Source organism: Nanorana parkeri, unplaced genomic scaffold, assembly GCF_000935625.1.
Source record: "Nanorana parkeri isolate BGI_ZX_2015 unplaced genomic scaffold, ASM93562v1 scaffold180, whole genome shotgun sequence".
NCBI lineage: Eukaryota > Metazoa > Chordata > Amphibia > Anura > Dicroglossidae > Nanorana > Nanorana parkeri.
In genome coordinates, this window is record NW_017306448.1 from 3,027,053 (window position 1) to 3,054,053 (window position 27,001).

Below are 27,001 nucleotides of genomic sequence, written 5' to 3' on the forward strand. Positions count from 1 at the left end.
CATCAATGACTGTTTTTAACAAATAGTTGGAGAATCCAGTTACAAGAGAGTGGCCTAGCTTCAGGGTAAATAGATATGAGGCTTGTGGATGATAATTCCACCTATTGGTGTCCATCAGATGCTGCAAGACATGCTCCATTTCAAATTGAAAATTAAAACTTGAGATGCATACAGGGAGCAAAGACTACCTTCTCAATACTCCAGGCAATGGTGTCCTCCACCAACCCAAACCAACCATAAGTGCCAGTAATCTGGTGATCCTGGAACATTCAGGCTTCATGGTGTCTTTCACCCACCCAAACCACCTATATTTGCCAGTAATCTGGTGATCCCGGAACATTCATGCTTCTTCCTGCCTTATCCAAGGTGTATAATGAAAAAAAAAAAAAGGTGTGGATGTGATTAGAGGTATGGATGTGATTATTGAAGCAGCAACTAGTGAGAAGAAGTGACACTCCAATCACCCCCCACTGATCTTTTATTTAGCAACTGGAGCTTTAGCAAACAGAGCTAATTTAAGGGACCTTTCAGACATTAGCACAGCTGCAACATTTTATGGTCAGAATTAGAAGCTCGCTGACTGATATCTTTTGTTGCCTGGTATTGTGCAGAGTTGACCATGAATTCCTGAGGCAGGGTGTCACCTGGAATGTGGTTGTACACTATCAGTGGCATACATCGCACACGTTGGGAAATGCTACTTTACTGTAGCTAATGATTTGACTGGACTGTCATTAGAAGTGACGTTTAGGTAACAGTCATGTTCATTTATAACATTTTTAAATAAATTAGAATATTAATAATGCTCTGTAGTTTGAAAGAAACTTATGTGGAATAACTGTTTTTTTTCCTTCACTAAAAACTATGAACTACTCCATAAATACCATGGTGTTTAGGGAGTCATGTCAATTAACGCTTTATTACAGAAGCACATAGCTGAAATCTGGCCACAGTTGCGATATAAACAATTTTAATACCTCTTGTCAGGTCATTAATCTCCTTACTAATGAGGAACATGGTGCTTTTACTGCACAATGTATCTGTCTGTCCACATTACCATGTCTCCAAAATGGAGCAGCTGATTAAGCGTAACTCCAGACCCAATTTTTAGTCTTGGATAGAGTAGGGAAAAGTTAGAACCTCTACCATTTTGTATTGCTGCCTGGGCTACCATTTGAAAAGGAATCCTGTGAACACGGCTACAGACAACAGTTGAAACATGCCACAGGTTCTGACCCTTGCAGGTTATGTTTAAAGCATACCAGTCAGCTTCCCTTTTTATATTTTACCCTAAATTGTGTGAATGAAAGGGACAAACTGATTAGTTGCTATGGGGGCTACATAAACTATTCTTTTAAAGATCTTTTCACAAGAATGTTTTTACTTTTTGAATAAGTCAATGCATAGTAAATGTACAGTAGGATAGTCACAAGTTAGCCTAACACTGGCCACATACATATGACTGTTTTTTTTTTTTTGATTGTTTGATTGATTTAGCTAGTAGTAGTTGGCCACATTCAACTGTACATATTCTGTAATGTTTAAGATGTTTCGTAACTTCAAGCCACTTCTTCAGTTCCAATGAGGGTAAAGCTGGCCATATACTAGTAGATTTCAGAACTTACTTTTGTATGAAAGATCTTACTTTACCACCTGATATTGCCATCAGACACTTGATGAATGTCCAGAATCGAACTTAAATTTCGATGAAGTTCGATTTTGGAATGAATGGAGTTTCCCAAACGAAAACTACATTCACTGTTAGAATGTTGTTCGATTTGACCCCATCAACTAATAGGAAGTGGAAAGAAAGGTCTTTTGTACAAAAGTTCTTTCGAAAATCGAAGCAGTGTATAGCCAGCTTAAGAAAAATACCCCAGCATTTATATCCACACAAGTAGCACAGACACGCTCCTCTAAACACCATGGAATGTGGAGATGTTAATTGTCCAAAAGCAGGGTGGGGGTGTGAAAGATGTGGTAAAACCCTGCCTTAGTTACATAATCCCATCATCAGTGTCAGGAAGTCTGCATAGGTGTTGAGCCTTCGATTTTACATGGTTAAAAAGTGTGAATTGATATCAAATTACTGGAGTAGAGATGTTAAAACGACATAGAAGGCCCCTACCCTGCTCAGACATGGTTGTTCAGTTTAGGGCTGCAACAACTAATCGACATAATCGATTATAATCGATTATTGAAAAACATAGATGGGCTCTTTCACGCCTCTTACAATTCAGTCCACTATGTCTAAATTGTGCACCTGCACCTTTGAGTGATTTGTTCCCTAAATTTATGACCCGTTTATGCCATCACTATTCGGATGAACATTTTTTGCCTTGCTTCTTTGATTTTTCTAATCAAAGGTTGCTGACAGAAGGCTGCCAACAGGGCCAGCCACTCAGCAAATTTCAGCTGGTTCATCAAGAGCCAACAGAGATGCGCACAGTGCATGGCCAGCTTAAAGATTCACTTAAGGACTGGAATCCCTTGTCACTTGAATCTGTGCTGTGTAACATCAGTTTCTGCAAATTCTAAAGGGTTTTGTCATTAAAAAAAAGAAGGAATTTAGCATTTGGGCCATGTTGGTTTTGGCTTTGTTTAGAAAATAAAGACACCAAGAACTGCTGGAGTTGGCTGACAAGGCAGGGAAGATGAAAATGACATTGAAGGTCCATTCACACTAGCAGAGTTGGTCTGCATTGACCCACATTGCCCAGCACACTCCCAATGCAAGGACTAGGTAATTCACCTTATGTCCTTTTGAATTAGTTTACACCAACCTGCTGTGGATGTTAAAAAATCCCCTAAACACTGCAATGTGTGTTACCAATGCATTGCAGTGTGTGTTAAATCTAAGCCTGATGAAGGGGACCCTGCGAGGCCCCAAAAGCGCTTGCCAATGAGATACAGCTATTGGCAATAAAATATTTTGCTTTTTCAACTTATGGTGTGCTGGTGACATTTTTCTATTAAAACACACACCAACGCACTGCAGCGTAAATGGACCCTGAGATGGATATTGGAGCTACTTGTCAGGTAGACCGAGTCAGTATATATAGAGTGTGTGTGTGTGTGTGTGTGTATATATATATATAATGGGTTGCAACAACGAATCTATAATGAGAATCATTGGCAACGATTCTCATCATCAATTAGTTGCTTTTCAATTAGTTGCAGCCGCCGCTCTGCTCCTCAGCTCTCCTCCCCGCTGGTGCTGGCTGCATCGGTCTGTGTCCTTTTCAATTCCTGCTGCTCTCCCCGCCTGTGTCGGCCGAGGCAGCGGGGACACAGACCATTGCAGCAGGAGCCAGCACGGAGGAGAGACCGCTGTGACTCTGCAATGCCCCGCTGCCCCCGTACCTCTGCAGCTGCTCCGTGTCTCCTCCCCTGCCCCATTCCCCCTCTGCCCTGTTTCACCTCACCCCAGCAATCATGCTGCACCCCCCGCATCACCTTAGCCCCGCCCAGTGCCACTTTAGCCCCACCCATAGTGCCTCTGCTGCAGCTTGAGGCTGGGAGCCATACCCAGCCTGCTATTGGATATTTTAAAATGCAATAGCAGACTGCCTATTGCACCCACCCACTGCCTGCTGTCAATCAGCAGAGGAGGACCTGATGAAGAACTTTCTCCTTCATGTCCCTCCTCTGCTGATTGACAGCAGGCAGTGTACGGTTGCAATAGCCTGCTTACTATTGGCTATTGCACTTTGAACTATCCAATAGCAGGCTGGCTATAGCTCCCAGCAATAAAAATAATAAAAAAGTTAAAGTTAAACTAAAATTAAAAAGACTAAAAAATAAAAAAAAGTTAAACAAATAAAAATGAAATTGCAAACAAATAAAAAAACATAAAATAAACTAAAATGAAAAATAGAAAAAAAAAACATGTTTTGGTGTGTTATTTTAATCCAACATTTATTACACCCCACTCACTTCCCCCCTAAGAACTTTCTCTTGCTTTAAGTGGTAAACTATCAGGTTGATTAGTTAGTATTGCTTCTGACCTGAAGAAGAAAGGTTAACTCTCGAAAGCTTGTCTTTCAAATATTATGTTAGTCCAATTAGAAAGGTATTATTGTGTGTGTGTGTGTGTATGTATGTATATATGTATGTATGTATGTATGTGTGTGTAATATATATATATATAGTATGTTTTTGCTTGACTAGAGTATTTCTTTAATATTCATCTTTGAACACAGTATTGCAAAAAGAACATTGGGGAAGAAAAAAAAGTAGGCAATGCTGGCAGCTATAGAGCCCCTTTGACCTTAGTTCTTGACAGCATTAATGCAATCCAGGACCGGAGTGGCTATTCTCTCCTCCCTGTGATGTTTTTGGCGTCTCTCCTTCTAATCCTCTGGGGGCTTTGCAGAAAGATTGCACAGCTTGTTCTACCACAGTGAAGCCTGGCCTTTCCTCCTGGCCAGAATACCACACTGATAAAAATGGATGACTTTGTTGTTATTGTTGATGCCGCTACAAAACAATCCAACCTCGAAGAAAGGAGAAAATGTATAGACCGTCGGGGGGGAAACAGGACACGATTAGATTTTGCGGTTTATTTTTCGGCGTGAGCCAAAGGATTGGGTCATTCTTCTAGAAAGCAAACAGAGAAATATACGAGTGCTTTCTCTCCACAGGCCTAGAACATTATTCACAGTTTGGTACCAGCATGGATGGTGCGTTTGATGTGTAATGTTTGTTATAGGACAGAGCTGGATGTCTTCCATCTAGTGATATTGCTTGTTAGATCAACATAAAGATGATTTATTTGTCCAAGGAGCCAAGACTTTCAGCTGAGGGCTTGGCCCCGGCTTTAGGCCTCGTTTGTATTAAAGGCTAAAAAAGGATGAATCCAAAGGAAGGTAAAAACACTCTTTAAAGAGGACATGTGCTTTCCCATTCAGGGCAAAACAAAAGGTTTATCCAGAAGGGACTCTGCCACCATGTGGTATTAAAGTAAAAATGTTTTTAAGCTATTTCAAATGCAGAATAAATCACTTACAATTGATGCTGCTCCTTGATGTTTAAAAGTTTTAGTTTCCTGCCGAATCAGCTGATCTCCTGAACACTGGCCCTAATATCCTGTTTTAGGATGGCTCCTTTCCCTTGCAGCTTCCTATGGAGCCACCCTTGTGTGTGCTAGTAAGCTGTGTATGTCTCCAGGCAAAACAGAGCAAGCCACTGTCCTTCACTTTCCTCCTTCCTCATTTCTCCCTTCCACCCTCTCCAAGCTAGTAGATGGGCAGTTGCAGTAGGCTGTGATGTCCCTTGTGATCTTGTACGAAACAAGAAGTTCAGGGAAGCAGAGCTGAGAGAGTTGGAGACAGTTTTTGAAAAAGATGATGACTGTAATTGCTTGGGCAAAAAGGCAAATAAATCCTTTGCTGGTCAATGTATATTTCTTTGATCTGGATTTATTATTGAAAAAAGTTTGACAGTTTAATACTGCTTGAACTGAAAGAAAAATACCTTTGCAGTGGTGCTCCCCCCAAATTGCAAAGGTTAATTGCTCCATTTTCAAGGGTGCCAGTAACAAGAACGTTTATTTTAAAGATAACTATGGGGTAAGTGTTTTTCCCCATAGTTCTCTTAAGGGTCACGGGAGGACATATACTAGCGTCCTCCCGTCACCCAAAGCTCAGTATTTTGCGAGCTACAGCTTGCCATATACTGAGACGCCGAAGCCGGGGCGGAACCTGACAATGCTGTCGAGATCCACCCAGCTGTGTGAGTGACAGCTGGCTCTGCCTATCTAGAGACAGAGCCAGCTGTACCCGCCGCCTCCCCCTTCCGTTCCTCCAGTGAGCGCTGGAGGATCGGAGAAGGGAGGGGGAGGAATCCCTGCGGGGAGCCGTGACAGCCGCCTCTCTCTGCAGGGAGATGATCGGGAAGTGAGCGAGCGCCGGTATGCCTTCGCTCGCTTCCCGATCTATTGAGCCGACGTGTGACAGTTTCATTTTCACACGTGGCTCGAACTATGAGGATGCGTGATTTTCACTCACCTCCTAGTTCTCCTTTTAACCCCTCACTCCTTTAATCCCTTCCCTGAAGCCTCTTCCCTTTTACACTCCAGTCAGAGTTTGCAGCTACGTACAATGCAGAACCAACCGTGAACCAACCTCACTCTCTAGAAAAGATAAACTTGTTGGAAAATCTTCTGCATCCAACATTTCTGGGTGTTGCCTGGTCCCCCTCCCTGCTCTGTAGATCCATCCACTGGCCTTACGTTACTGCACGACACATTAGTGCCAGCAGATTGAACCACAGCGCTCGGTGGGGGGCCAGTCATTTGACAATCTGTAAAGATTGTTCAACAAGCGTAGCTCCTCAAGAAAGTGAAGATCAGCAAGGCAGGCTGCAGGAGAGGTGAGTCTTAAGTCTTTTCTATAGAGGGACCAGTACATAGGACTTTTGGCCGATAAAGTAAGTTCAAAGTCAACTTGGTTGGCATTTACATAAAAATAAGGTCCCCAGCCACATGTGACAGTATTGGTGGCTGGTGATTGGTCATTTAGGCACCCTGCTACATTATGACCAGAAGGCGAGTGAATTACTTGTGTAGTTGCTTCACTCACCAGCTAAATTCCTGCAGTTCTTGGTGTTAGGCTGGATTCACACCAGATGCATTGGGGCTGTGCTGGCCACATTTTCCAGCGCAGCCCCAGCACTAGACAAGGCAATATGCCTTGTCTTCAATGGGCTTATATATTAACTTTTTATATATATATTTTTTTGGGGGTGGTGTTAAATCGGGAGGGAGAAGTTGTGCAGAATCATGCGACAAGGAGCTGCAGTTCCTAAAAGGTAATGTACATCTGAAAGCATTGAGAGGAAAAAAACATTCCTCTTTAAAACCACTTTTCCTCCTCATCAGGTCAAAAATGAGCTGATTTGATACAATTGCTTCTCGGCAATGGCAGACAATTGGAGTTGAAAGGACAACTCGCATGGCAGACAATACCTACTGGTATAACAAATTAAGTTTAGTAGATCAATCCTCCTCTGGTGTTCTAGATGGGGTGCTTACATTTCTTGGCTACTGAACTGTAAAAGGAGGCTGTAGAAGACATATTTGTTAAAGCGTTACCTCAGCCAAAACCTCTCTGCAGCATTAAATGTGTTCCACATCTTGTATTTCATATTGGCTTCTTCTTCATCTCTTTAAAGACTATGATTCAGACGCTATGAGCAGTTCGTATGAATCTTATGATGAGGAGGAGGAAGATGGAAAGGGGCAGAAGAAGAGGCTTCAGTGGCCGTCAGAGGAAGCGTCAATGGACTTGGTGAAAGATGCGAAAATCTGTGCATTCCTCCTGCGGAAGAAGAGATTCGGGCAGTGGACCAAGCTGCTGTGTGTCATCAAAGACAACAAACTGATGGTAAACAAGCTTCACTTCTATTATTATTATTATACAGGATTTATATAGCACCAACAGTTTGCGCAGCGCTTTACAATATAGTGAAGAGATTACAATTACAATACAATTCAAGACAAGATGGTAAGGAGGACCCTCCCTGGGAGAGCTTATAATAATCGCATATTGATTCTTGTTACATAAAATATTATATTGCATAACTTTTACGTTAAGAACTCTGGGTAAATAAAATTGCTACCCTTGCACTGCAAGGGTTAAGTACTCGTTTTTTCTAGGGAGCTAAAATAACAGAGATATACTTACCAGAACCGTGATCCCAGCTGGCTCCTAGACCAGTCCCTCCCTCTGGGAGCCATGCCTGTGTCTGTCAATCTTGCAATGCCTCATATGACTTGTAGTTCCACAACAGCTGGAGTTCCAAGGTTGCCTACTACTGGTCTACTGCTTCCTCACAGAGAGCGAGGGTCCTTCTCTACATCATTCTGGCCGGGGGGAAAGGTTTGTCTGCCCAAGCCATGGTTGTTTTATGAAGAAATCTAACTGTAAGACTTTGCACAACTTTTGTTTTGGTGCACCTGGAATGCATTTATTTATTTTAAACTGAAAGTTAAGTTAGGCTGTAATGTTCACAAGTTCATAAACTTTTTTATAAAAAATGTTTTAATTACTTGTACAGTCTATGTAGAGCCAAAACATTTTTTGGATAGAGTATATTTTTTTTGTTTTGCTTTATGTCCATGCTGCAGAGATTCACCCTTTCTATCCATTATGGTGACCATTATCCGTGGGGAAAGAATTGGCAGAAAAAAATATAAAACATTTTTATTTTCCCCAGAACAGGAATAAAGGGGAAATGTTCCACTGGGAGATTGCCCTAACTATGGTGAGATTTCGTCTCAATGCCTGTTGTGTCTACAGGACAGGAAGTGAAGGCGAACCCCCCAAATTGAACATAGCCAGGAAAAGAACTGACAGGAGGTTTAACCTTTCCCTACTCTAAAAAAAAAAAAAAAATAAGTTTAGACTTTAGATGTTCTTAAAAATCTGGGTATTAATGTGCAAATTAAACGAGTAGTAATATTGTTAATGAATGTCATTGCCGTGATGGTGTAGCTTTTTTTATTGGCTGTAAGGGAGACCTCCTCTTCATGTAGGCTTTGAAAGAGACCTACTGTAGGCTGCAGTATACCTACCTGGGGATAACTGTTCTTAGGATGGTGTTATTATATATTGGAGGACGAGGAGGGATTTGAGAAGTGAAGTAGGTGAACACAGCTGCTATATTTTGTGATAATTGTGATGATATATGTAGGAATATATGTGTGTACAGGGACGTCCCTTTATTGAGGCAGCCTAACACATGGGACACGTTGGAGGGGGCAGCAGACAGAGTGGCATGGCTGCTCTGTTTCACAATGTTTGCAATGTACCTGCCACCTCCTTTCTGGCCAGAGTGTCCCAGGTTGGTAAGAGCCTAGTGGAAAGATGTGTAAGGGCCATGCACAGAATATTACTGGATATTGAGTACTTATAGGTATATTGAGCATCAGAGATTGTTGATCCAGGGAATATCCGATTGCCTTATGGGATCAGGAAGGAATTTTTCCCCCCGTTGGAGCAAATTGAACCATGCTTTATAGGTGTTTTTTTGCCTTCCTCTGGGTAATTGTGGGCATAGCGTTCTGTTTAGGCTTTTTTTTTAGTGTGTGTGGGTCAACCATTTCTCCTAGTTAGTTATCCTGTACTCTTCCCATTAGCATTACTGGTTCTCCATCTGCTTTCCTGATTGCTTTCTATATTGATATCTGTAACATTGTTTTTCCCAGTGCTACAAATCTTCCAAGGACCAGCAACCTCAGATGGAGCTGTTGTTGAATGGCTGCTCGGTGTCCTATGTGCCAAAGGACAGTAAGAAGAAGAAGCACGAGCTGAAGATCACCCATCAGGGGACGGATGCCTTGGTTCTTGCCGTCCAGAGCGAGGAACAAGCTGAACAATGGCTGAGGGTAGGTGGAGTTCACATGTTTGTCTTATGGGCTTTGATTCATGTATTGTGCATAGAGTGCCTGTATTGCTTACCATATACAATCTATGAGGCCTGTTCTAATAAGCTGGCCATACACTGGTAGATTTTCATACAAACGTTCATACGAAAAATCTCATCAGAATATTCAATAATTCCATCAGAGACTTGTAGAATGTTTTACATTTTCATTTGATTTGACCATGAATGGATTTTCCTGAATGAAACTCACATTCACTGTTCTTTCATTCTAGAAAGATTTTCCATCCTGCTGCTTTAGGTTTTTTTTTTTTTTTATCACTATGGTCGAAATCGATAGTCAATTTGACCCCATTAACTATTAGAAAATCAAAGAACTGTTCCAAAAATGTTTTTCTTGGGAATTAATTTCTACTGGTGTTTGGCCAGTTTTAATTCTGACTTACTCATGGACATTGTAGCATTGATTATTTACACATTATATATTGATTTTTGATTAATTTATATAAATACGTTAGTATGTAAATGTCATTAATATACTGGTAAGGCATTGTGGGTATAGGGTTACTCTTCCTGTTGCAGTCACTGGGTTTCACTAATAATTAGGGATGCACTGATACCGTTTTTTCGGTATCGAGTACGAGTACCGATATTTTGCCTTCGGTGGAGCCAGCAGGTAATGACATGCTGCCCATCTTCCTGATTACCTGGGAAGCCAGCTCCATGTTGTTTGGCCAGCTCAATTGTGATTGGTCGGGAAACTATTTTCTCAGCCAATCGGCAAGGAGTCGGCTGTTTGGCCGGCTTGATTCTGATTGGCGGGGAGGCTGGCTTCCCAGCCAATCAGCATGGTGCCGGCTTCCCAGCCAATCAGGAAGCTGGGAGGCGAGTCATTACACGCCACCCAGCTTCCTGATTGCCCCAGAAGCCAACTCCATGTTCTTCTATGGACCTGCCCCGGTATCGAGGAAGGTATCGGAACATTAGGGCGAGTACGATTACTTGCGCAAATAATCGGAATCGGCACTGAATCTGATACTAGTATCGGTGCATCCCTACTAATAATAGCAAAAATGATTGCCTTGCTTCCATGGCCAGCACATTCATTTTTGCAAAGGATCATATGATAATTATGTAAAAAACTTCCATAATAATCCCATGCTGTCTGCAGAAACTAGAGGAGGGGGTGGAGACTAGACCAGTCGCCCTGCACAAAGAAAGACAGCAACGGTGACTGGTCTCTATTATAGGAAGTTCCAGGCGAGGATTCTGACTTACTTATAGCATTCATCATTGATTATATACAGTACACATAGGAAGTTCTATTATAGGAAGTTCCAGGCAAAGTTTCATGCTGGATTACTGCACTGATCTGGAAGAAATGCACAGAGCACACCAAGATTCAAGGACAAATACACATGCCTCTGGTATATAGACAATATTTGCTTTTGTCGGAGTCCGGCTTTAAAACCGACCATGCATAAGCCGAATTGTGACGGGTCCTGTTTAAATGAAGCTCAGTCGTTTAATCTGGATTTTTTAAAATACCGTATATACTCGAGTATAAGCCGAGATTTTCAGCCCATTTTTTTGGCTGAAAAGTGCCCCCCTCGGCTTATACTCGAGTCAGCGTCAGGTGTCTTCTTACTTACCTCGCCGAGCGTCGCGTCACTGCTGCTCCGGTGGGCGGCGCTCCGAGCGGGGTCATCTGGCAGTCTCCGGGTCCTAATTTAGGTGGCCGGAGACTGCCAGATGACCCCGCTCGGAGCGCCGCCCACCGGAGCAGCAGTGACGCGACGCTCGGCGAGGTAAGTAAGAAGAAAAGAAAAAAAATCCCGCAGCGCCAGTACAGCAGGGGAGCAGGGATGTGTCAGCGGCGCGCTGGTCAGACGAGAGGAGCTCCAGGTGGGGTTGTAATTATCGGGCAGGCACCTCTAAGTCAGCTAAATTAGGACCCCACCTGGAGCTCCTCCCACTGGACCAGCGCGCCGCTGACTCGTCCCTGCTCCGGCACAGTGAATCACAGTAAGTGAGGGGAGATTTGGGGGGATTTATTAACCAATTATGTATTGTCTGCACTGTATTAGCAGTATATACTCTATATGGAGTATATACTGCTAATACAGTGCAGACAATACATTTACAATTATACTAACATGAATGGATTAAATGATCTGTATGTAGCCCTGTACTAGGGATCATTTAACCCATTCATGTTAGCAGAGGATCATTGTAAATGTATTGTTGCAGGCACTCTATATGTACATGTACTATATACTACATATAGAATGCACTGAACAATAGATTTACAATTATCCTCTGCTAATATGAATGGGTTAAATGATCCGTAGTACATAATATGTAGCCCTGTACCCCCTTTTCCACTTACAGAGCTAGGTTATTGTTTTTCTTTTAAATAAATATTCATGTAATTTTATTGGTATCTATCTACCAGTAGCTGCCTCATTTCCCACCCTCGGCTTATATTCGGGTCAATACTTTTTCCCAGTTTTTTGTGGTAAAATTAGGTACCTCGGCTTATATTCGGGACGGCTTATACTCGAGTATATACGGTATATATATTCAATAAAATGTGACCTTAAAAACTTTACTGTCTTACGGCGCCCCATCAGCTCCTTTATTGTGTCAGCTTGTACCCAGAATGACCCATGGAAAATAGATCTGTTCTTTTCTTACACATTGGAACTCTTCACAACTCTTTCCCATATGTTTGAATGTCTCATGCTGAAACTTGTCAGATTGGGGAAAGGAAGGAGGGGGGTTATAAGCTTTGTGTCATTTTAACGTGACTGCTTAGAACTTTCCTCTGATGAATGAGGGTTTCTCTCTGCTCCTTCCACTGTCATCATATTTTATACCTCTCAGACTCATGTTACATTCAGGAATGTACTGAATATAAAACAAGATTTTTTTAAAATTGATTAAAGGAAAATGGAAAGTTTTAAAGAGGAACACCAGGAATCTAAAAAAGGGTTAACTACTGTTTTTTCCTGGGCAGTTTATGGCCCACTGACCGTATACACCCTTTGTCGGTCACTGTCTGGCCCGTGGTCCGGGCATGGACCTACCACCAACCTGCGCTCAGTTATGGCTGGCTGACAGTGGAAGCGCTGGCCTCCAAGGCTGGTGTATCCATTGCAAGCCACAGCCCAGCGCAGGCTGGCGAGAAGTCCTTGTCCGGACCACAGTCCTCTTCAGGCCTTGGCTGCTTGGGCCACTGGCATCAGGGGTCCTCCTCCTCTGCAGCAACCAACGACATCAGGGGTCCTCCTCCCCTGCAATCATTGATTGCTAGGACCGCTGGGCAGTCCTAGCAATGGGTTCGCGCCCCCAGTATTACAGGGTTAAGGAAGAGTATCTTCCTCCGTCCTCTCCTGAAGCTCCACCTCCCAGCTCTTGCCTCTGACCTATTGACAAAAAACAACAGAAGGCATGTGCCACATACTGTGGGGACATTCAGGGCCCGTGCACACATACTGTATGCTGTGTGTTAATCACACGATTAATGCACAATACCGCACAACATCCCTGCCATGTGTTACAGTGCGCCAGGTGCATTGCATGCGCTACATTCTTCAACCCCAAAACAACGCACGGGTGGTGCATTTGGGAAGCTATTCAAATGCATGACAATGCAACACCACTGCTGCACAGCAAAGAACTGTAACTGCTGCACGACATAGGGGTGAACGGGCCCTCACACCTACAATGCCTATAGGTCCTGCCCTCCACAACAGTCCCAGTTTCTCATGTGGCCCCTTGAAAAAATGAATTGCCCACGCCTGGTCTAGGGGCTGGATTAAAGAAGATATACTCACCTGATCCTCAGTCCTTCCTGGCTGCTAGACCAGTCCCTGCAGCCTATTCTCCCCTGGGCTCTCGTGGTCTAAGTCCCGCTGATGTCATCACGTCTAATGCAGGTCCATTCACCTGGATTAGGTGTGAAGACATAGCACAGCCGGCGTGGAGGGGGGTGAGGTGAGCGCTGCCACTGGACCAAGGATCAGGTAACTATATCTCCTGTATTGTGGCCCCTAGACCAAAACCAGCAGTTAACCCTTGCAGTGTGGGGGGTAGTCCCACTGCAAGGGTTAATTTTGTTGAGAGCTGGAGTTAAACTCGCATACTGTTCCAGTACCGGTTACCAGCACTCCACCGAGTACAGTTGCTGTAGGTCATTAGGGACATTGTCAGCTCCTCTTTAGTCACATGACTGAATGACTGAACTCTATAAGAGCTTAGAATGTTCCAGCTTTATAGAAATGAGAAATACTATAAGAACAATTGACACTTAATAGACAGTGGGGGAATATTTATAAAGCAGATGTATCTTCCTGGTCCATGTCTTCTAAATTGCAGTGATTGGTTGACCTCTAGTGAAAATTTAGTGAATGTCACATATGTCCCTACAGGAAGCAGGGCCGTAGCTACCATGAGGCGAGTGAGGCACTCGCCTCAGGCGCAGCTGGGAGGGGGCGCAACCAGGACCGGCCTGGCTGCGCCCCTTCACTCCTGTTGCCATGGCGAGCACAGGGCACCAAGGTCAACAGTGGCCAGGCGGCCAACACAGCCGCGGCTTGGGAGGAGGGGAGGTACAGGCTCCAGCTTCTCCTCTGATCCCTGCTGCTCTCCCCCACCTGTATGGGCAGAGGCAGTACGGATGAGAAAGGGAGCGCTGAGCCAGCATGGGCCGAGCAGTGATGAGAGAGAGAGCCGCTCGCCCAGGATCTGACATCACACGTCTGTCTGGGGGCGGGGCACAATTTTCTGTTCTTGCCTCGGGTGCTACGGCTCTGACAGGAAGTGAGGGGAGATCTGCGGAATGGGGCACAGATTACATTAAACACCTGACAAAGACTCCAACCCTCTTCTGCTCTATCTAAAATGAAATAAAACATTTTGGCTGGAGTCAAGCTCTAAACCTTTCATCTCAGCACTCTTCCCGTTCACCCCAACCTTAGAAACTTGCGGCGAGTGCTTCTGCTTGGCACTTGTAGGCACTAGGCCTACACAGAGCACAATTCATTCATCCAGCTAGTAATTCAAGAGGCCCTGTTTTTTTTTCCTTTATGAGTAGAGCTCAAGCAATTTTTGCCTTCCCAGCTTGGCCCGCTGAACTATACTTCATGTAATACATTCAAGTTCCATTTCCAACTACAACACATTAATGCGTGAAATCTCCATATGAGCCCAGCTTGGACGGGGCTCTGCACTTTTTATGTAACCTATTACTTCATAAACCTGCAGCAAGCTACACAGCGAGGAGGGGAAACTCTTCCAATCCCGTTCTGGCTCTTGGAGCCGGACGAGTGCGAGTGTTCCGGGGACCTTACTACTGAAACGGCTTCATGACATCTGAACATGGATCTGTTCTCCTCGTGATGAGGTGGTGAAGAGCGAGCTTCTGCCTGCAGCAGCCATTGATGTAAAATAGAGCTGTAAAGATGTAATGTATAGCCATATAAAATGCTCTATAAATGAGATTTACCTTTTATTATTCAATAGGAAACTCCAGTTTCTTTAATAAAAAAAAAAGGTGAAACCTATATTATTCATCTGCAAGAATTTTTTTTTATTTTAAGTGCACTTGTACTTTTAATTAAAGTGATATTAAAGTGTAAAGGTTTTTTTTTGGCTATTTCAAATGCTGATTATTTCGCTTACAATGGACGCTGCTTCTTTTTGTTTAAGCATTTTAGTTTCCTGTAGAATCAGCTGGTCCCCTGAGCACTGGCCCTGATATTTCTGTTTTAGGGTGGCTACTTTCCCTTGCAGAGTCCTATGAAGCCACCCTTGTGTGTGCTAGTAATCTGTGTGTGAAGGGGGGAGAGAGGTGAGTGCCGATTTCCTGGGGAAGCGGGGATAAGGTAAGTAAAAGTCCTTTACAGAATCCCCGCAGATATCAATGAACAGTTAAAGGGTTATTATTTGGTTCATTTCTTTAAGACTCTTGATTGGCGTTGACTGTTCAGAGGGTGCACAAGTGAAGTTAGACCAAATAAAGACAGCGGAGATGATTTTGATGCAGTAATCCTTCTGGGAAGAATAGGGCTCAGGGCTTGGAGTCGTTTCTGTAGAATATTGTTGCAAGGAGGAACATTAGACGTCACATTTGGCCTCTGTGTTCTCTTGCAGAACCGTTTATACTGAAGGCTTTCTTTCATTGTCCTGAGTGAGAGTAGGTGAAAGAAGCAGGAAGGGAGGAGGTGGATGTGAAAGGAATGCTTTGGACAGCCCAGAGGTTTTTCTACAGGGCGGAGGACGTGTATAATGTCAATGAAACCTGTATGTATGCATGGCATTCACAGCATTCTCAGTTTTCACTTCTCTTGCTTGCCATTCATCCATTTTTGCTGTGCTGTCAAATCCTTCAGAGGGGAAACTTTTCTCCTTTTCAACAGCAACTATGGGTTTGATTGACTAAAGGCAACTTCTCAGTTCATTTTGCAAGTGAATTTGCCCTTAGCTTAGTGAATGTGGTATGAATTCACTTTGCATTCATGTGCATTCAAGGAAAATGAAAAAAGAAAAATAGTATTTTTGCTTGTACAAGTTTAAATGATGGAAGTCGGTAGGGTTTTTAAGGGGGAAAATTCCCTTGCAAAGTGAAAAGCTAGTTTTCTTTAGTAAATCAAACCCTATATGTTGGACGCAAACATAATTTTGTGATTGAGGAAGATATATGGGGAGGTAGTCGCTGTACTTGGTTCTTTTGAAAACACAAAACACACAAATATTCTCAACATTCACTAAGGGGGTTATTCACTAAAGAGCCAAAGGATCCAGCCTTCTAGATCCATCTAGCTTCGGCTGCTCCTTCGGCTCTCTTCGACCGCCTCTGCCCTTCGGTTCAGAGGAACTGAAGGGCTGCTGTACGGGCTATTCACAATAGACCATAAGGCAGCCGGGCGGCTAAGCCGAGCCGAAGGCATATGAGAATAGGGGCTAAAACGTAGTGACACCTGGAGCGTGGAGAATGGTTGGCCAAAGCAAATGACAGCTGGGTGGAGCCAGCTGCCCAGTTGTAATGAGAGATCAGCGTCTCCAAATGAACTGGGGACGCTGATCTGTCATTAAACAATAACAACTGGGTGGGGCCGGCTGTGACGCCACGGCCGCTTCGCCCAGTTGTTCTTCATTGGTGGGACCTCCTAGAAGACTCTGGTAGGTGCTGGCCAATAGGAAACCGTTGGGTAGAGCTAGCTGTCACTGCTAGCTCCGCCCAATTGTTTTTCTTCTGCCGGAGTTTAAAAAAAAATTATTCTGAATTTTGTTTTCTTTAAACTATTAATTTTTTTAAAAATGTTCCTTTTTTCTTACATTTTAAAATAACTTTTCAACTTTTTTTTATTCATTTCACTTATATTCTATTCTGCTCGGTACCTCAGAGGTACCGAGCAGAATAGCCAAGCCAAATGCCGCTCGGCAGCATTCGGCTATTCACTTACTGCCGTTCGGCCCCTATGCGAATAGGGGCGAACGGCAGCGAGTGAACTGCTGGAGCTTCGGCTCAGCCGATCCAGATGTTGGATCGGCTGAGTGGAACTCTATCGGCACTTCGAAGGCAGCCAATGTACGGCTGAAATCAGCCGTACAAGACTGAAATGAATAGCCGAACAGCTCACTTCACTCCGGCTGGGTTATTCACTTGGCTGACTTCGGCAGCTTTGGGAATAACCCCCTAAATGTATTTAAAATGAACTTATAACAGCCGCACACGTTTTAGCCGTAGTGAAAACGGATATAACACATTATTCTTAAATCATGTAGACTCTTCTGTCCCCAATATTGATCACATGGTCACATGGGAATATTTTATATTTGAGACATTCATAACTGATTGATTAAATAAGACAAAACTTGCAGTTCCTCGTTAAATTGCAGTATGCGCGGAGAGAATGCAGGCATGTTTGATGAACAGGCTTTCTTTTTTACCTTATGTGATTTGTGAAGAGGACCAAAAGCTGCTTCACATTCCTCATAAATGTGACCTTTATGAGTCTGTGTTGCCTGAACCCGGTTGGGGCAAAATGATCCAAAGCAGATTACTGTATGAATGGACTGCACCTGGCAGACATCTAGGTCTCTGCTGCATACCACCATCATACATCCCGCTGACCTCAATGTACAAGAGCAAACCTGAGACAGCTTTCAATAGATTTGCACTTTTGAATGAACTGCATGGTATGAAACCTTCAGTCATGGAGCTGAAGGAAGTTTCATTCACATATTCTGTGAATAACTGATGCAACTGTGTAGGCAGAGCCACTACGCTGCATTCAAAAAGGAAAAGGGAGCCTGTGGGGAGAAGTACCTCACGATTTAGGTAAGTAGGGGATTAGGTTGAGGGTGGGGGACTACAGAAAGGAACAATGTGAAGGTACAGACCTTCAGTTATGGAGCTGGAGCAAGTTATCAATGGAATACAAGTGCAGTGATGCCACCAGATTTGTGCTCCAACAGTTGCAGATAGGACTTGTAGTTTCTGTGAACAGATTATGTGAACAATTGACGCGTCTGTGCGGGCAGAGCTAAAGCTGCAATTAATTAAAAAAATACACAGGGTCCTGCAGGGAAAAGCCCACGATTTAGTTGAATGGGAGATTGGGATGACGGTGGGGAGGTTGCAGAATGGCACCATGTTCCATGTTACACCCTAAATATGAATGTAACATGGTGTTAAGGGTGGACTTAGCCTTTTATTTGTTTAAATCTACCACTTTCATTAAAAAAAATTCCTCCTGCCTTTCGAGTGTCCTTGTTCCTTCCTAATGCTAACTGTGCAGATGTATTATTCCATTGCCATGGACATGATGGACATGACTTAACGCCATCACTGGTGTGCATGCACGTAGGCAGAAAATGCCAACAAGGGTGGAGGAGATCAACAGCACCAAGATTCAAAAAGGATGGAAGAAAAGGTGATGGAAGTATTTCCTTGGAGAAAACATTAAGATTGTTTATTTCGCACAGCGCTTTAGTAATATATTGCCTAAAGTGTATTTTCACTTCGCAGTCAAATTTGAGAAAACCCCATCCATATGTTTTGTAATGTTTATCTATTCACACAGCATAACGAAAAATAATGTTAAAAATATATATTTCTTACTTTTTTAGAAGTTTTGTTGCCGCAGGCAAGCTGATTCCAGGTTTCTCAGCACCTTCACAGTGATCTGTCCTTATAGAAAGACTTAGGCTGGGCACACACCTTACAACCATCGCAAGACAAAAGTCTTGCGATGGTTGTAAGGTACTTACAAAAGCGTACGATCTGCCTATCTTGCATAGGCAGATCGTACTTGCGATGATCGCAAGCCACGCCCCCTGAGGGGCGGGCTTCCGATGACCGCAATGCCGAACGGGCAGTGTGCGCTTGCGCACACCGGCCCGTACGGCTTTTATCGTACGGACATGCTACACACCCGCCGAACATCGTACGATGCTCGGCGGGTTTTCGAACATGTCCGTAAGTTTAAAGTCGTGCGACCTTACAGTAGTAGAGGTCGCACGGCTCCCACACACCTTACGATAATCGTACGATCGCGGGATTTCCCGCGATTATCGTACGATTATCGTACGATTATCGTAAGGTGTGTGGGGACCTCTAGGAATGAGATTTGACAATTGTAGTTTTCTCATTAACTTCATTAACATACCGTGGAGAAATCCCTCACCCCTCAAAGCCCTTCCTAACATTACTAAAGAGAGAGAAGCCAAGTAGAAATTTTAACCCTTAAGAAGCCAAGAAACCCAAACTCAAGTTAAAGCAATTTAAACTGCAAGAAGCATTTTGTAAGTATTTTTCCATTTGCAATTTGAATGGAAACATATAACAAATGTAAAATAGGTGTTATCCCAAGTTGGCTGTGAAAGTGGAAATATACTTTAAAGTAGTATTAAACTTTTTTTTTTTCAATAATGAATCTAGATCAAACAAATATACATTGCCCAGCAAAGTGTTTATTTCCTTTTTTTGCCCAAGCACCTACAGTCATCATGTTTTAGAGCAGCTGGCTCCAACTCTCTTAGCTTGGCTTCCCTATACTTCCTGCCCAGATCACTAGGGACAGAGCAGTCTCCAGCAGCCGTCCATCTACTAGCGTAAAAAAAAGGGAGCACAAAACAACAGGGGAGTGCCTTGCCTTGCTGTGTTTATGGAGACACGCACAGCTTCCTAGCACACACAAGGGTGGCTCCATAGGACTCTGCAAGGGAAAGGAGCCACCCTAAAACAAGATATCAAGACCACGGCTCAGGGGACCAGCTGATTCTGCAGAAAGCTAAATCTATAAACATCACATAACAGCATCCATTGTAAGTGATTTTATTAGCATTTGAAATAGCATAAAAACATTACGACTTTAATATGACTTTAAGCACCCTGGTGTTCTAGATCAGCAGTAGGCACTCCAGTTGTAGTGAAATTACAAATCCCATCATGCCTCTGGAAGTCATGCCTGTGGCTCTCAGAGTATTGCAGTGCCTCATGGACTTTAAAATTTCACCACATCTGGAGTGCTGACGTTGCCCCTCCTCTAGATTGTTACTTCCATCACTTGTCACTGTCATGTTTGATGAGCAGCCTGGTCTGCCACCTTCCCTTTAAGTCCCAGTGCTTTTACAGCAGTGCCATAGTAGGTGTAAAAGACTGTTACTGCATACTTACAGGGCAAATGTAGAAACTGTGTTTACTGCTACCTGTTATGGGAAAGACAGGGTAACCCATGTGAATGAAAACTAAAAAAGAGTGCCAGGTAATTGTCTCAAGAGTTCAAAAAAACCTTTATTGGCTTCACAAATGGTGATAAGAACAGCCAACGCTTTTCGGGGGTCAGGAATTCCACTTCATCAGGGCTTAAATAATTGACAATGGGGCACTGGACTCCAAACATACAGCCCCTGCAGACAATCCTATTTCTCAGGCATGAGTGGAAATTCTTGGTGTGAAAAGATCTTTACCAGCAGCATCTGTACAAGGATGTTTCCACACCTGCTGATTTATACCAGCCCCCCAGAAAAATGACAATTAGAATCTGAAAGTTTAAATATTATTGGTGGCTTTGTGGAAATATCCACTTTGATCATGAAGATTAAAGTGACACTAAACTCAGGAGTTAAATCCTAAAAAAACATTCAAGTACCCAAACTATTAACACAAATGTCCCTTATTTGTGGATCACTCGGCTGTAGATCCTCAAATCATCTCTGGATTTATGCTGACACTGTCCTTCCTTCTGGAGGGTGACTACTTTTGTTCCCCATGGTCCCTGTGTCTGTTGTAAAGTAGCCATTGCTCCAAGCTAACTACCCAGATGGACTACAATCTCACGTTTATTTCATGAATTTTATTGAGATTGTAGTCCATGACAGGAGTGAGTTTTACCATGGGGAACAAATGCAGACACCCTCCAGAAGGAAGGACAGTGTCGGCAACAATTCAGAGATGATTTGAGGATCTACAGCCCAATGATACACAAATAAGATACATTTTTGTTAATAGTTAAGGCACATGAATGCTTTTTTAAGATTTAACTCCTGAGTTTAGTGTCACTTTAACCTCCCTGGCAGTATTCCCGAGTGTGGCTCGGGGTTCATTTTCAGTGCCAAAAGCTGTAACCCCGAGCCATACTCGGGATTACACTGTAGTGTCACTTACCTTGTCCCTACGAGCCCCGCTGTCTCCTGCGGCCGATACCAGAATCGGTCTTCCGGGTTCTTTCCCTGCGAGCGCCGGCGTCGCAGGGGGGTGGAACCGGCGGGAAATTCAAAAGTGAAAAATAGAAGCAAAAAAAGAAAGAAAAATTACTGACATAATCAGACCGCCAGGGAGGTTAAGGAACCAAGAGCAATAGGTATGGCACATATTGATAAACAGGCGCACCCTAGGGTACATGCAAATCTGTGAAGAACCATATAGACTGAAGGCAGCTCTGAGAAATATTAATGAAATGTTTAAATCTAATTTTAACTCAACTTAGTATGCTTCAGATTAACTTGGGCTACTCCAAACCCCTTTCTGTATCATTGCCACCTAAATGATCTGACTGTCACTTCTGTATTTAATGTAATTGATGAATGGTTAGTGTTTATTTCTAAAAGAAACTTTTATGGAGCTCTCCCTAGACAATAGACAGTGAGTGTTTGTGGTCAGTGGGCTCCTTCTGGAATAAAAGCAATAATTATACATAATAAAAGCACAATAGATGATATACAAAGCACCAAAAGCCATATTAAGTAACAAAGTAAAGGCTACAGCTGAGGTAACCTGTTGTCTAGACAGTAAACCACATTAATGGCCCCGGGGCTGCTTGTGAGGAAATGTTCTAGTAAAATCACTGTCATTTAAAATATAGCCCATCTTTCAGTAATAAGCAGTGAGATTACTACTTACGATTTTGACCAAGGAAAGGGACATGACCCTGATATTAGCAGACTCTGAAATCCAACTTGTACATTCTTACCTTTTGTACATGATGAGCAGATAAGCTTGTCCAAAAGAAGGACTGACTTTTGGTTGGGTGGCATTTTGCATGCCAAGCTTATACATGAATGACCGCTATCCTTGTTATTAACACTCCAGTGAAGCTGGCCATGCCCTGTGTGAATCTGATCCGGTTCTTGATGAACCAACCAGAAATAGTTCAATGGGTGGCCCTGCTGGCACCCTTCCATCTGGCATTTTCTGATTAAAGGGGCTGTGTGGAAATTTTTTAGTTGAACAGTAACGGCAGCATATTGGCTGCCATTACTGTGCGGGCATTCTGACATGCCACTGTAAGAATACAAAGGACACGTTGGGAGATTTGTCCATGCAAGCTGTTTAGCGTGGATGGAGGAATCTGTATATTTTTTTCATTCAGTCCACAGGTTGAAAAAAAAAAAATATTAACAGTGTACGGCCAGCCTTCAAAGGTGCTTCTTATGCTGACAAGAACCTTCAGTTATTTTCTGAAGGTCCTGTGGGCTGAAATGGTGTTGTCAGTGGGTAGGTGTCTTGAGTCTGCAAAAACCATGATCCACTTTAGTGCATATTCTCTGAATCTCCCTAGCCATACTTACTACTCTGTTGAGGAGAACACTATACAAATATTTTATAATCCACTCAACTGCTTAGGTGTTGGATACCATCAACAAAAGACCAAATTAAGTAGAATAAATCCTCGAAGGGTCACATTAGGACTACTGAGGGCTGCGCGTATTTATTTCCCAAAAAAATGTCTGTACATTGGTGATTAACAGCATACTCTGATAAAAAATGAAAATTAAACATTGCATTGCTATACTACGCTAGTCCTCCCCTTTCCATTGCGATGGTAATCTGGTGATCCTGAAACATACCAGCTGGTGATGCTGGAGCACTCCCCAGGCTGCCTATCACATACAGACATTAGTAGCTAACTAAATGTCTTTGCTTGTTGCCTGGAATTGCCTTTTAATAATATTGTCTTTTAAGGTTTAATGTGTATTTCCACTTTTACATAATTGAGAGCCCCCCCCCCAACCGTATGTTTGTTTTGTGTTCCTATTCACACAACATATCTAAAAATATATATATTTTTAAAATACTTCTTACCTTTTAGGTATCTATGATTAGCAGGCCCTTGCAAGTTTATCTCTCAATTTCAGTAACAGGAAACTTAATAGAAAGATTTAGGACAGGATAATCCCCCCTTCATTGACTTACAAGGCTCGTAGACCTTTAACCCTTTGTTAGGACAGACAGTGTTCAAATCTAATTTACAACTGATAGGATCTGCCGCCACATTGCAGACAGGGTTAACATTGCCCTCCCCACCCCCTTGCATTTCAGTTAAAGATTCAGCACAGAGAACAACTTTTCTTACAGATTTGAGCTTTTTTTTTTGCAAGCAATATATTTAATTATTTTGGCTGCAGAAGTGGAAATACACTTTAAGGATAATTTGGTAATACAGTAAGTTCTTTAAAACAATGAAATACTAGTGATAAAAAGCTGTTTTGAATTTAATGCTAAAATGCCATAATTGCATATTTATTGTTCTACATACCTCATAGTCCTATATCTTTTTAAGGCCTTACATTAGCCCACCCCCCGCTACGAGCCCTCTATCATTAAGCTCCAATGGTGGGTGAAACATGTCAGAGGGAGGACAGGGGAGCAGTGTCTCTGTCACTGCAGACAGAATAAAGTTTTTGAATGCAAGGGATGAGTGCTATGTGGATTCACTACTTTTATATATAGCGTGGGCAGGTGTCACCAGTGTCTTAGATCCCATGCTTTGGCAATAACTGCTAAAATGTGTGGATACACAGGCTTTAAAATGTGAGATCCACACCATGCTGATGCAGTTGTAACAATCTGACAGAATATGGCCATGACGTGATTGCAGCTCACCTAACGTACTGCTAGCAATTGGGAAAATTGGTAGTACATTTTTGAGTGTGCACCTTTCCAACCTGACATATCCCTTAGAGCAGGGGTGGGCAAACTCTGGCCCTCCTCCCTGTGGCAGTCAGGGCCTTACAATGCCTCATGGGATTTGTACTTGCACCATAGCTGGAGGGTCAGAGTTTGCCTACTCCATCCTGGGGGAATCCTTAACTAAAGTATAATTTCTCTCCAATTAATTATTATTATTTGTTCTAGATTATAAACAGTATATCTGAGAAGTGTAGAAAAAATAAACATTTGGTATTCCCAGTAGTTGGGGTGGGAGAGTGACTTTTGTAGTGTACAGTACATACCCAATCTTTACAAGGGTCTGTGGACACCTGACTATCACAGCTACTATATGGCATAAAGTAAGTGGAACCCCATCCAAATTATCGGGCTCAGATGTTTACAATGGACAGTGCAGTAAATGCTACAATACACTAAGACCTTTAAGACAATTGTGTGCTTCTGCACTTGTGGTAACAGTTTTGAGGAATAAACCTTTTTCTGTTCTAGCATGGCTATGCCCCTGTTACCTAACCTAGCTCAATAAAAACTTGGTTTGATGAGTTTGGTGTGGAGAAACTCAATGGTCGCCACAGAGCACTGACCTCAAACCCATTAGAATTAATTGAAATGCCTATTGAAAGCCAGGTCTTTACGTCCAGAATCTGCACCAGACCTTACAAAGGCTCTTTTGGCTGAATGGGTCCAATTTTTCACAGACACACTCGGTTATAGCTGCAAAGGGGGAACCAATTTCATATTCATGTCCATGGCTTTGAAATTGATTGTCCAACAAGCTCATATAAAGTAGGTGTGATGGTCAACTGTCTTCAAACATTTTCCATATAGTGTAGATCTTGGGTAGATGATTCATCTCACTTATGCTGACAGAAAAACATTATGAGATTAATTTAAACTTAAAGCTTTGTTAATATGAAACACGCATTGAATGGCACAGGCTTTTGAATCAGTAAAAAACGTACAGGACATGTAAAGATGGCCATTTTCTGCATAGCATTCATTGTTCCTTATAAAACTCCGTAAAGCACAGCAGTTTTCGGCTGCAAATGTTCTTTCACATAAACATGCATTTTACATAGAGGCCACCGACAGATAATACAGGAGGTGTGACCAGGGGGAGTGCTTGATTGAGAGCATACATTCCTATGTGCTACTTTGTGCACTTGCCAGTTCACTTCCCAGTGTTTTGTCTGCAGCTTGCATTACACAGAGGGCTTGCCAAAATAACTTAATCAGGGTTGGGAGCCAAAAAAAGTCCACAGTGAGTTCAAATGTCATGCAAGAGGTAAAAATAAAGTTCCAGAATGCTGAGTAATTGGATTCCTTTCCACAAGAGGGAAGAGTTTGTGTAGTACTTGGTTTATATAAAACAGACAAAGGAAAAACACGTCTCTTCCTCTCCATGACATTTATGGAACTACAAATCTCACTGTAGCGTGTGAATTAAAGGCAGTTGAACTTTCAGCATTCCCATGTGTGGTACTGTTTGGCAGTGCTATCATTTTTACCCTTTGTGCCATGTTACTCTACATGGAACAACCAGTGATAATGGAATGGCTAAGAGTAATATTCAGAAAAGAGTTTAGGGAAGTACTTAAGGATATGATTGTTTTTAATGCAATTGACTAATAGCAAAGACAAGTATTCATTTGGGGACAGTTGCTGAATTTTGAGAGCCTTAAGACTTATCCAAACCCAAGGCTCTAACCCTACCAGGCTTCCTCAGATGTTGCTTCAACGCTGTCCTAATGTAAGTCCAACACGAACCAATCTGCACCCACATCTCTTGGGTTCTGAAATCGATTACATGGGTCTACATTTCTGGGTTCCAGGATTGCGTTCTGGTGTCATGTGGGTTTGTAGAGCAGTTACAGATCAAAAATCTTTTGACTGCTTTTTGCATCACATATTTGAAAAGTGATTGTGATGGTAAACCAGATGAAAAAAAAGATCATACATTATTAGAGCGCACGTTACTGAAGCATTACACCAACCGTTAAAATCTCTTGTTGCTTTATCTACAGTTGACTTTTAAAGTCTATTGGGAAGGACAGAGCATAATGAACTCCATTCATTTAATAACTTAGGGCGGTCAAAATGCCTGTGAAGGCTAGATTGGGAGTAGTTTATGGACACTGCCTAGAATTATGATTATCTCTCCCTTTCTGACTGTAAGCGCTCACGGGCAGGGCCCTCCTAAGCATCTTGTATTGATTTGTATTGTAACTGTAATATCTTCCTTATATTGTAAAGTGCTGCACAAACTGTTTGCGCTATATAAATCCTGAAGAATAATAATAATAATGTAAAGAAAATTTTAAGTATTAAAGTGAATAAACTTATTCCAAACCCAATACATTATTCCAATCTAGGCAGGCACCAGCAGGCAATTTTGAGAAACCAGGGAGAATTTCATCCTTTGACATCAGTAGCACAAGGTGAAAAGGTTACATTTTAACTATAATTTGAAGCGCATTGGCCACCCTTTTTGTGGATTTTTTTCCATACTTTCTAAATGGACATTGGCCTATAAATGGAAGTCACAGTATCTTTATTGTAATCTTTGTTTTATGACATATATGGTAAAGTGAATAGCTTAAAGCAAGGGTAGGCAAACTCCAGCCCTCAGTTGTGGTGCAACTACAAATCCCACGAGGCATTGCAAGACTCTGACAGCCACAGGCTTGTTTCATCACAGCTGGAGGGTCAGAGTTGCCTAAGCCTGAGTTAAAGTAATAACAATTTTTTTTTTAATCAAACCTGTCTTTTCTTCCTGCACCAGGGAGATTCAACTTCTCTGTTTTACCTAGTGACTTTTCTAACTAGAACTAAAAGTGATGGAAAGTTGATTTGTCACTGGAACATGAATAGAGTTGGGAATCTTCCAATGGGGATACTTGCTGGGGTGACAATTGTCTAAGAGGGGATTATCCTTCTTTCCTAATGTGTCTATAGGACAAGAAGTAAAGGGAGATCAACCTAATGGGACATAAATGTTAAAGAAAAATAAACCCATTCCTACTCTATCCAAATGTTACAGTACTTTAAGTTGGTCATACACTGTGTGGTTTTCTTTGTTCAGCCCACCGTCCACACTCAATTTCCCCATTCACATTATTTTGTGCCCTCCCCCCCCCCCCCCCCCCCCCCCCGAAC

The 27,001-nt window shown here is 42.6% G+C and overlaps 1 protein-coding gene across 1 annotated transcript in view; it reads left to right on the forward strand.

Annotated features, from left to right (window-relative positions):
- Nucleotides 1-27,001, forward strand: part of AFAP1 (actin filament associated protein 1) — a 160,323-nt gene that overhangs the window by 86,446 nt on the left and 46,876 nt on the right. The window contains exons 5-6 of the mRNA XM_018554969.1: nucleotides 7,174-7,385; nucleotides 9,209-9,388. Coding sequence (XP_018410471.1) covers nucleotides 7,174-7,385; nucleotides 9,209-9,388 — 392 coding nt within the window. The remainder of the gene's footprint in view (nucleotides 1-7,173; nucleotides 7,386-9,208; nucleotides 9,389-27,001) is intronic.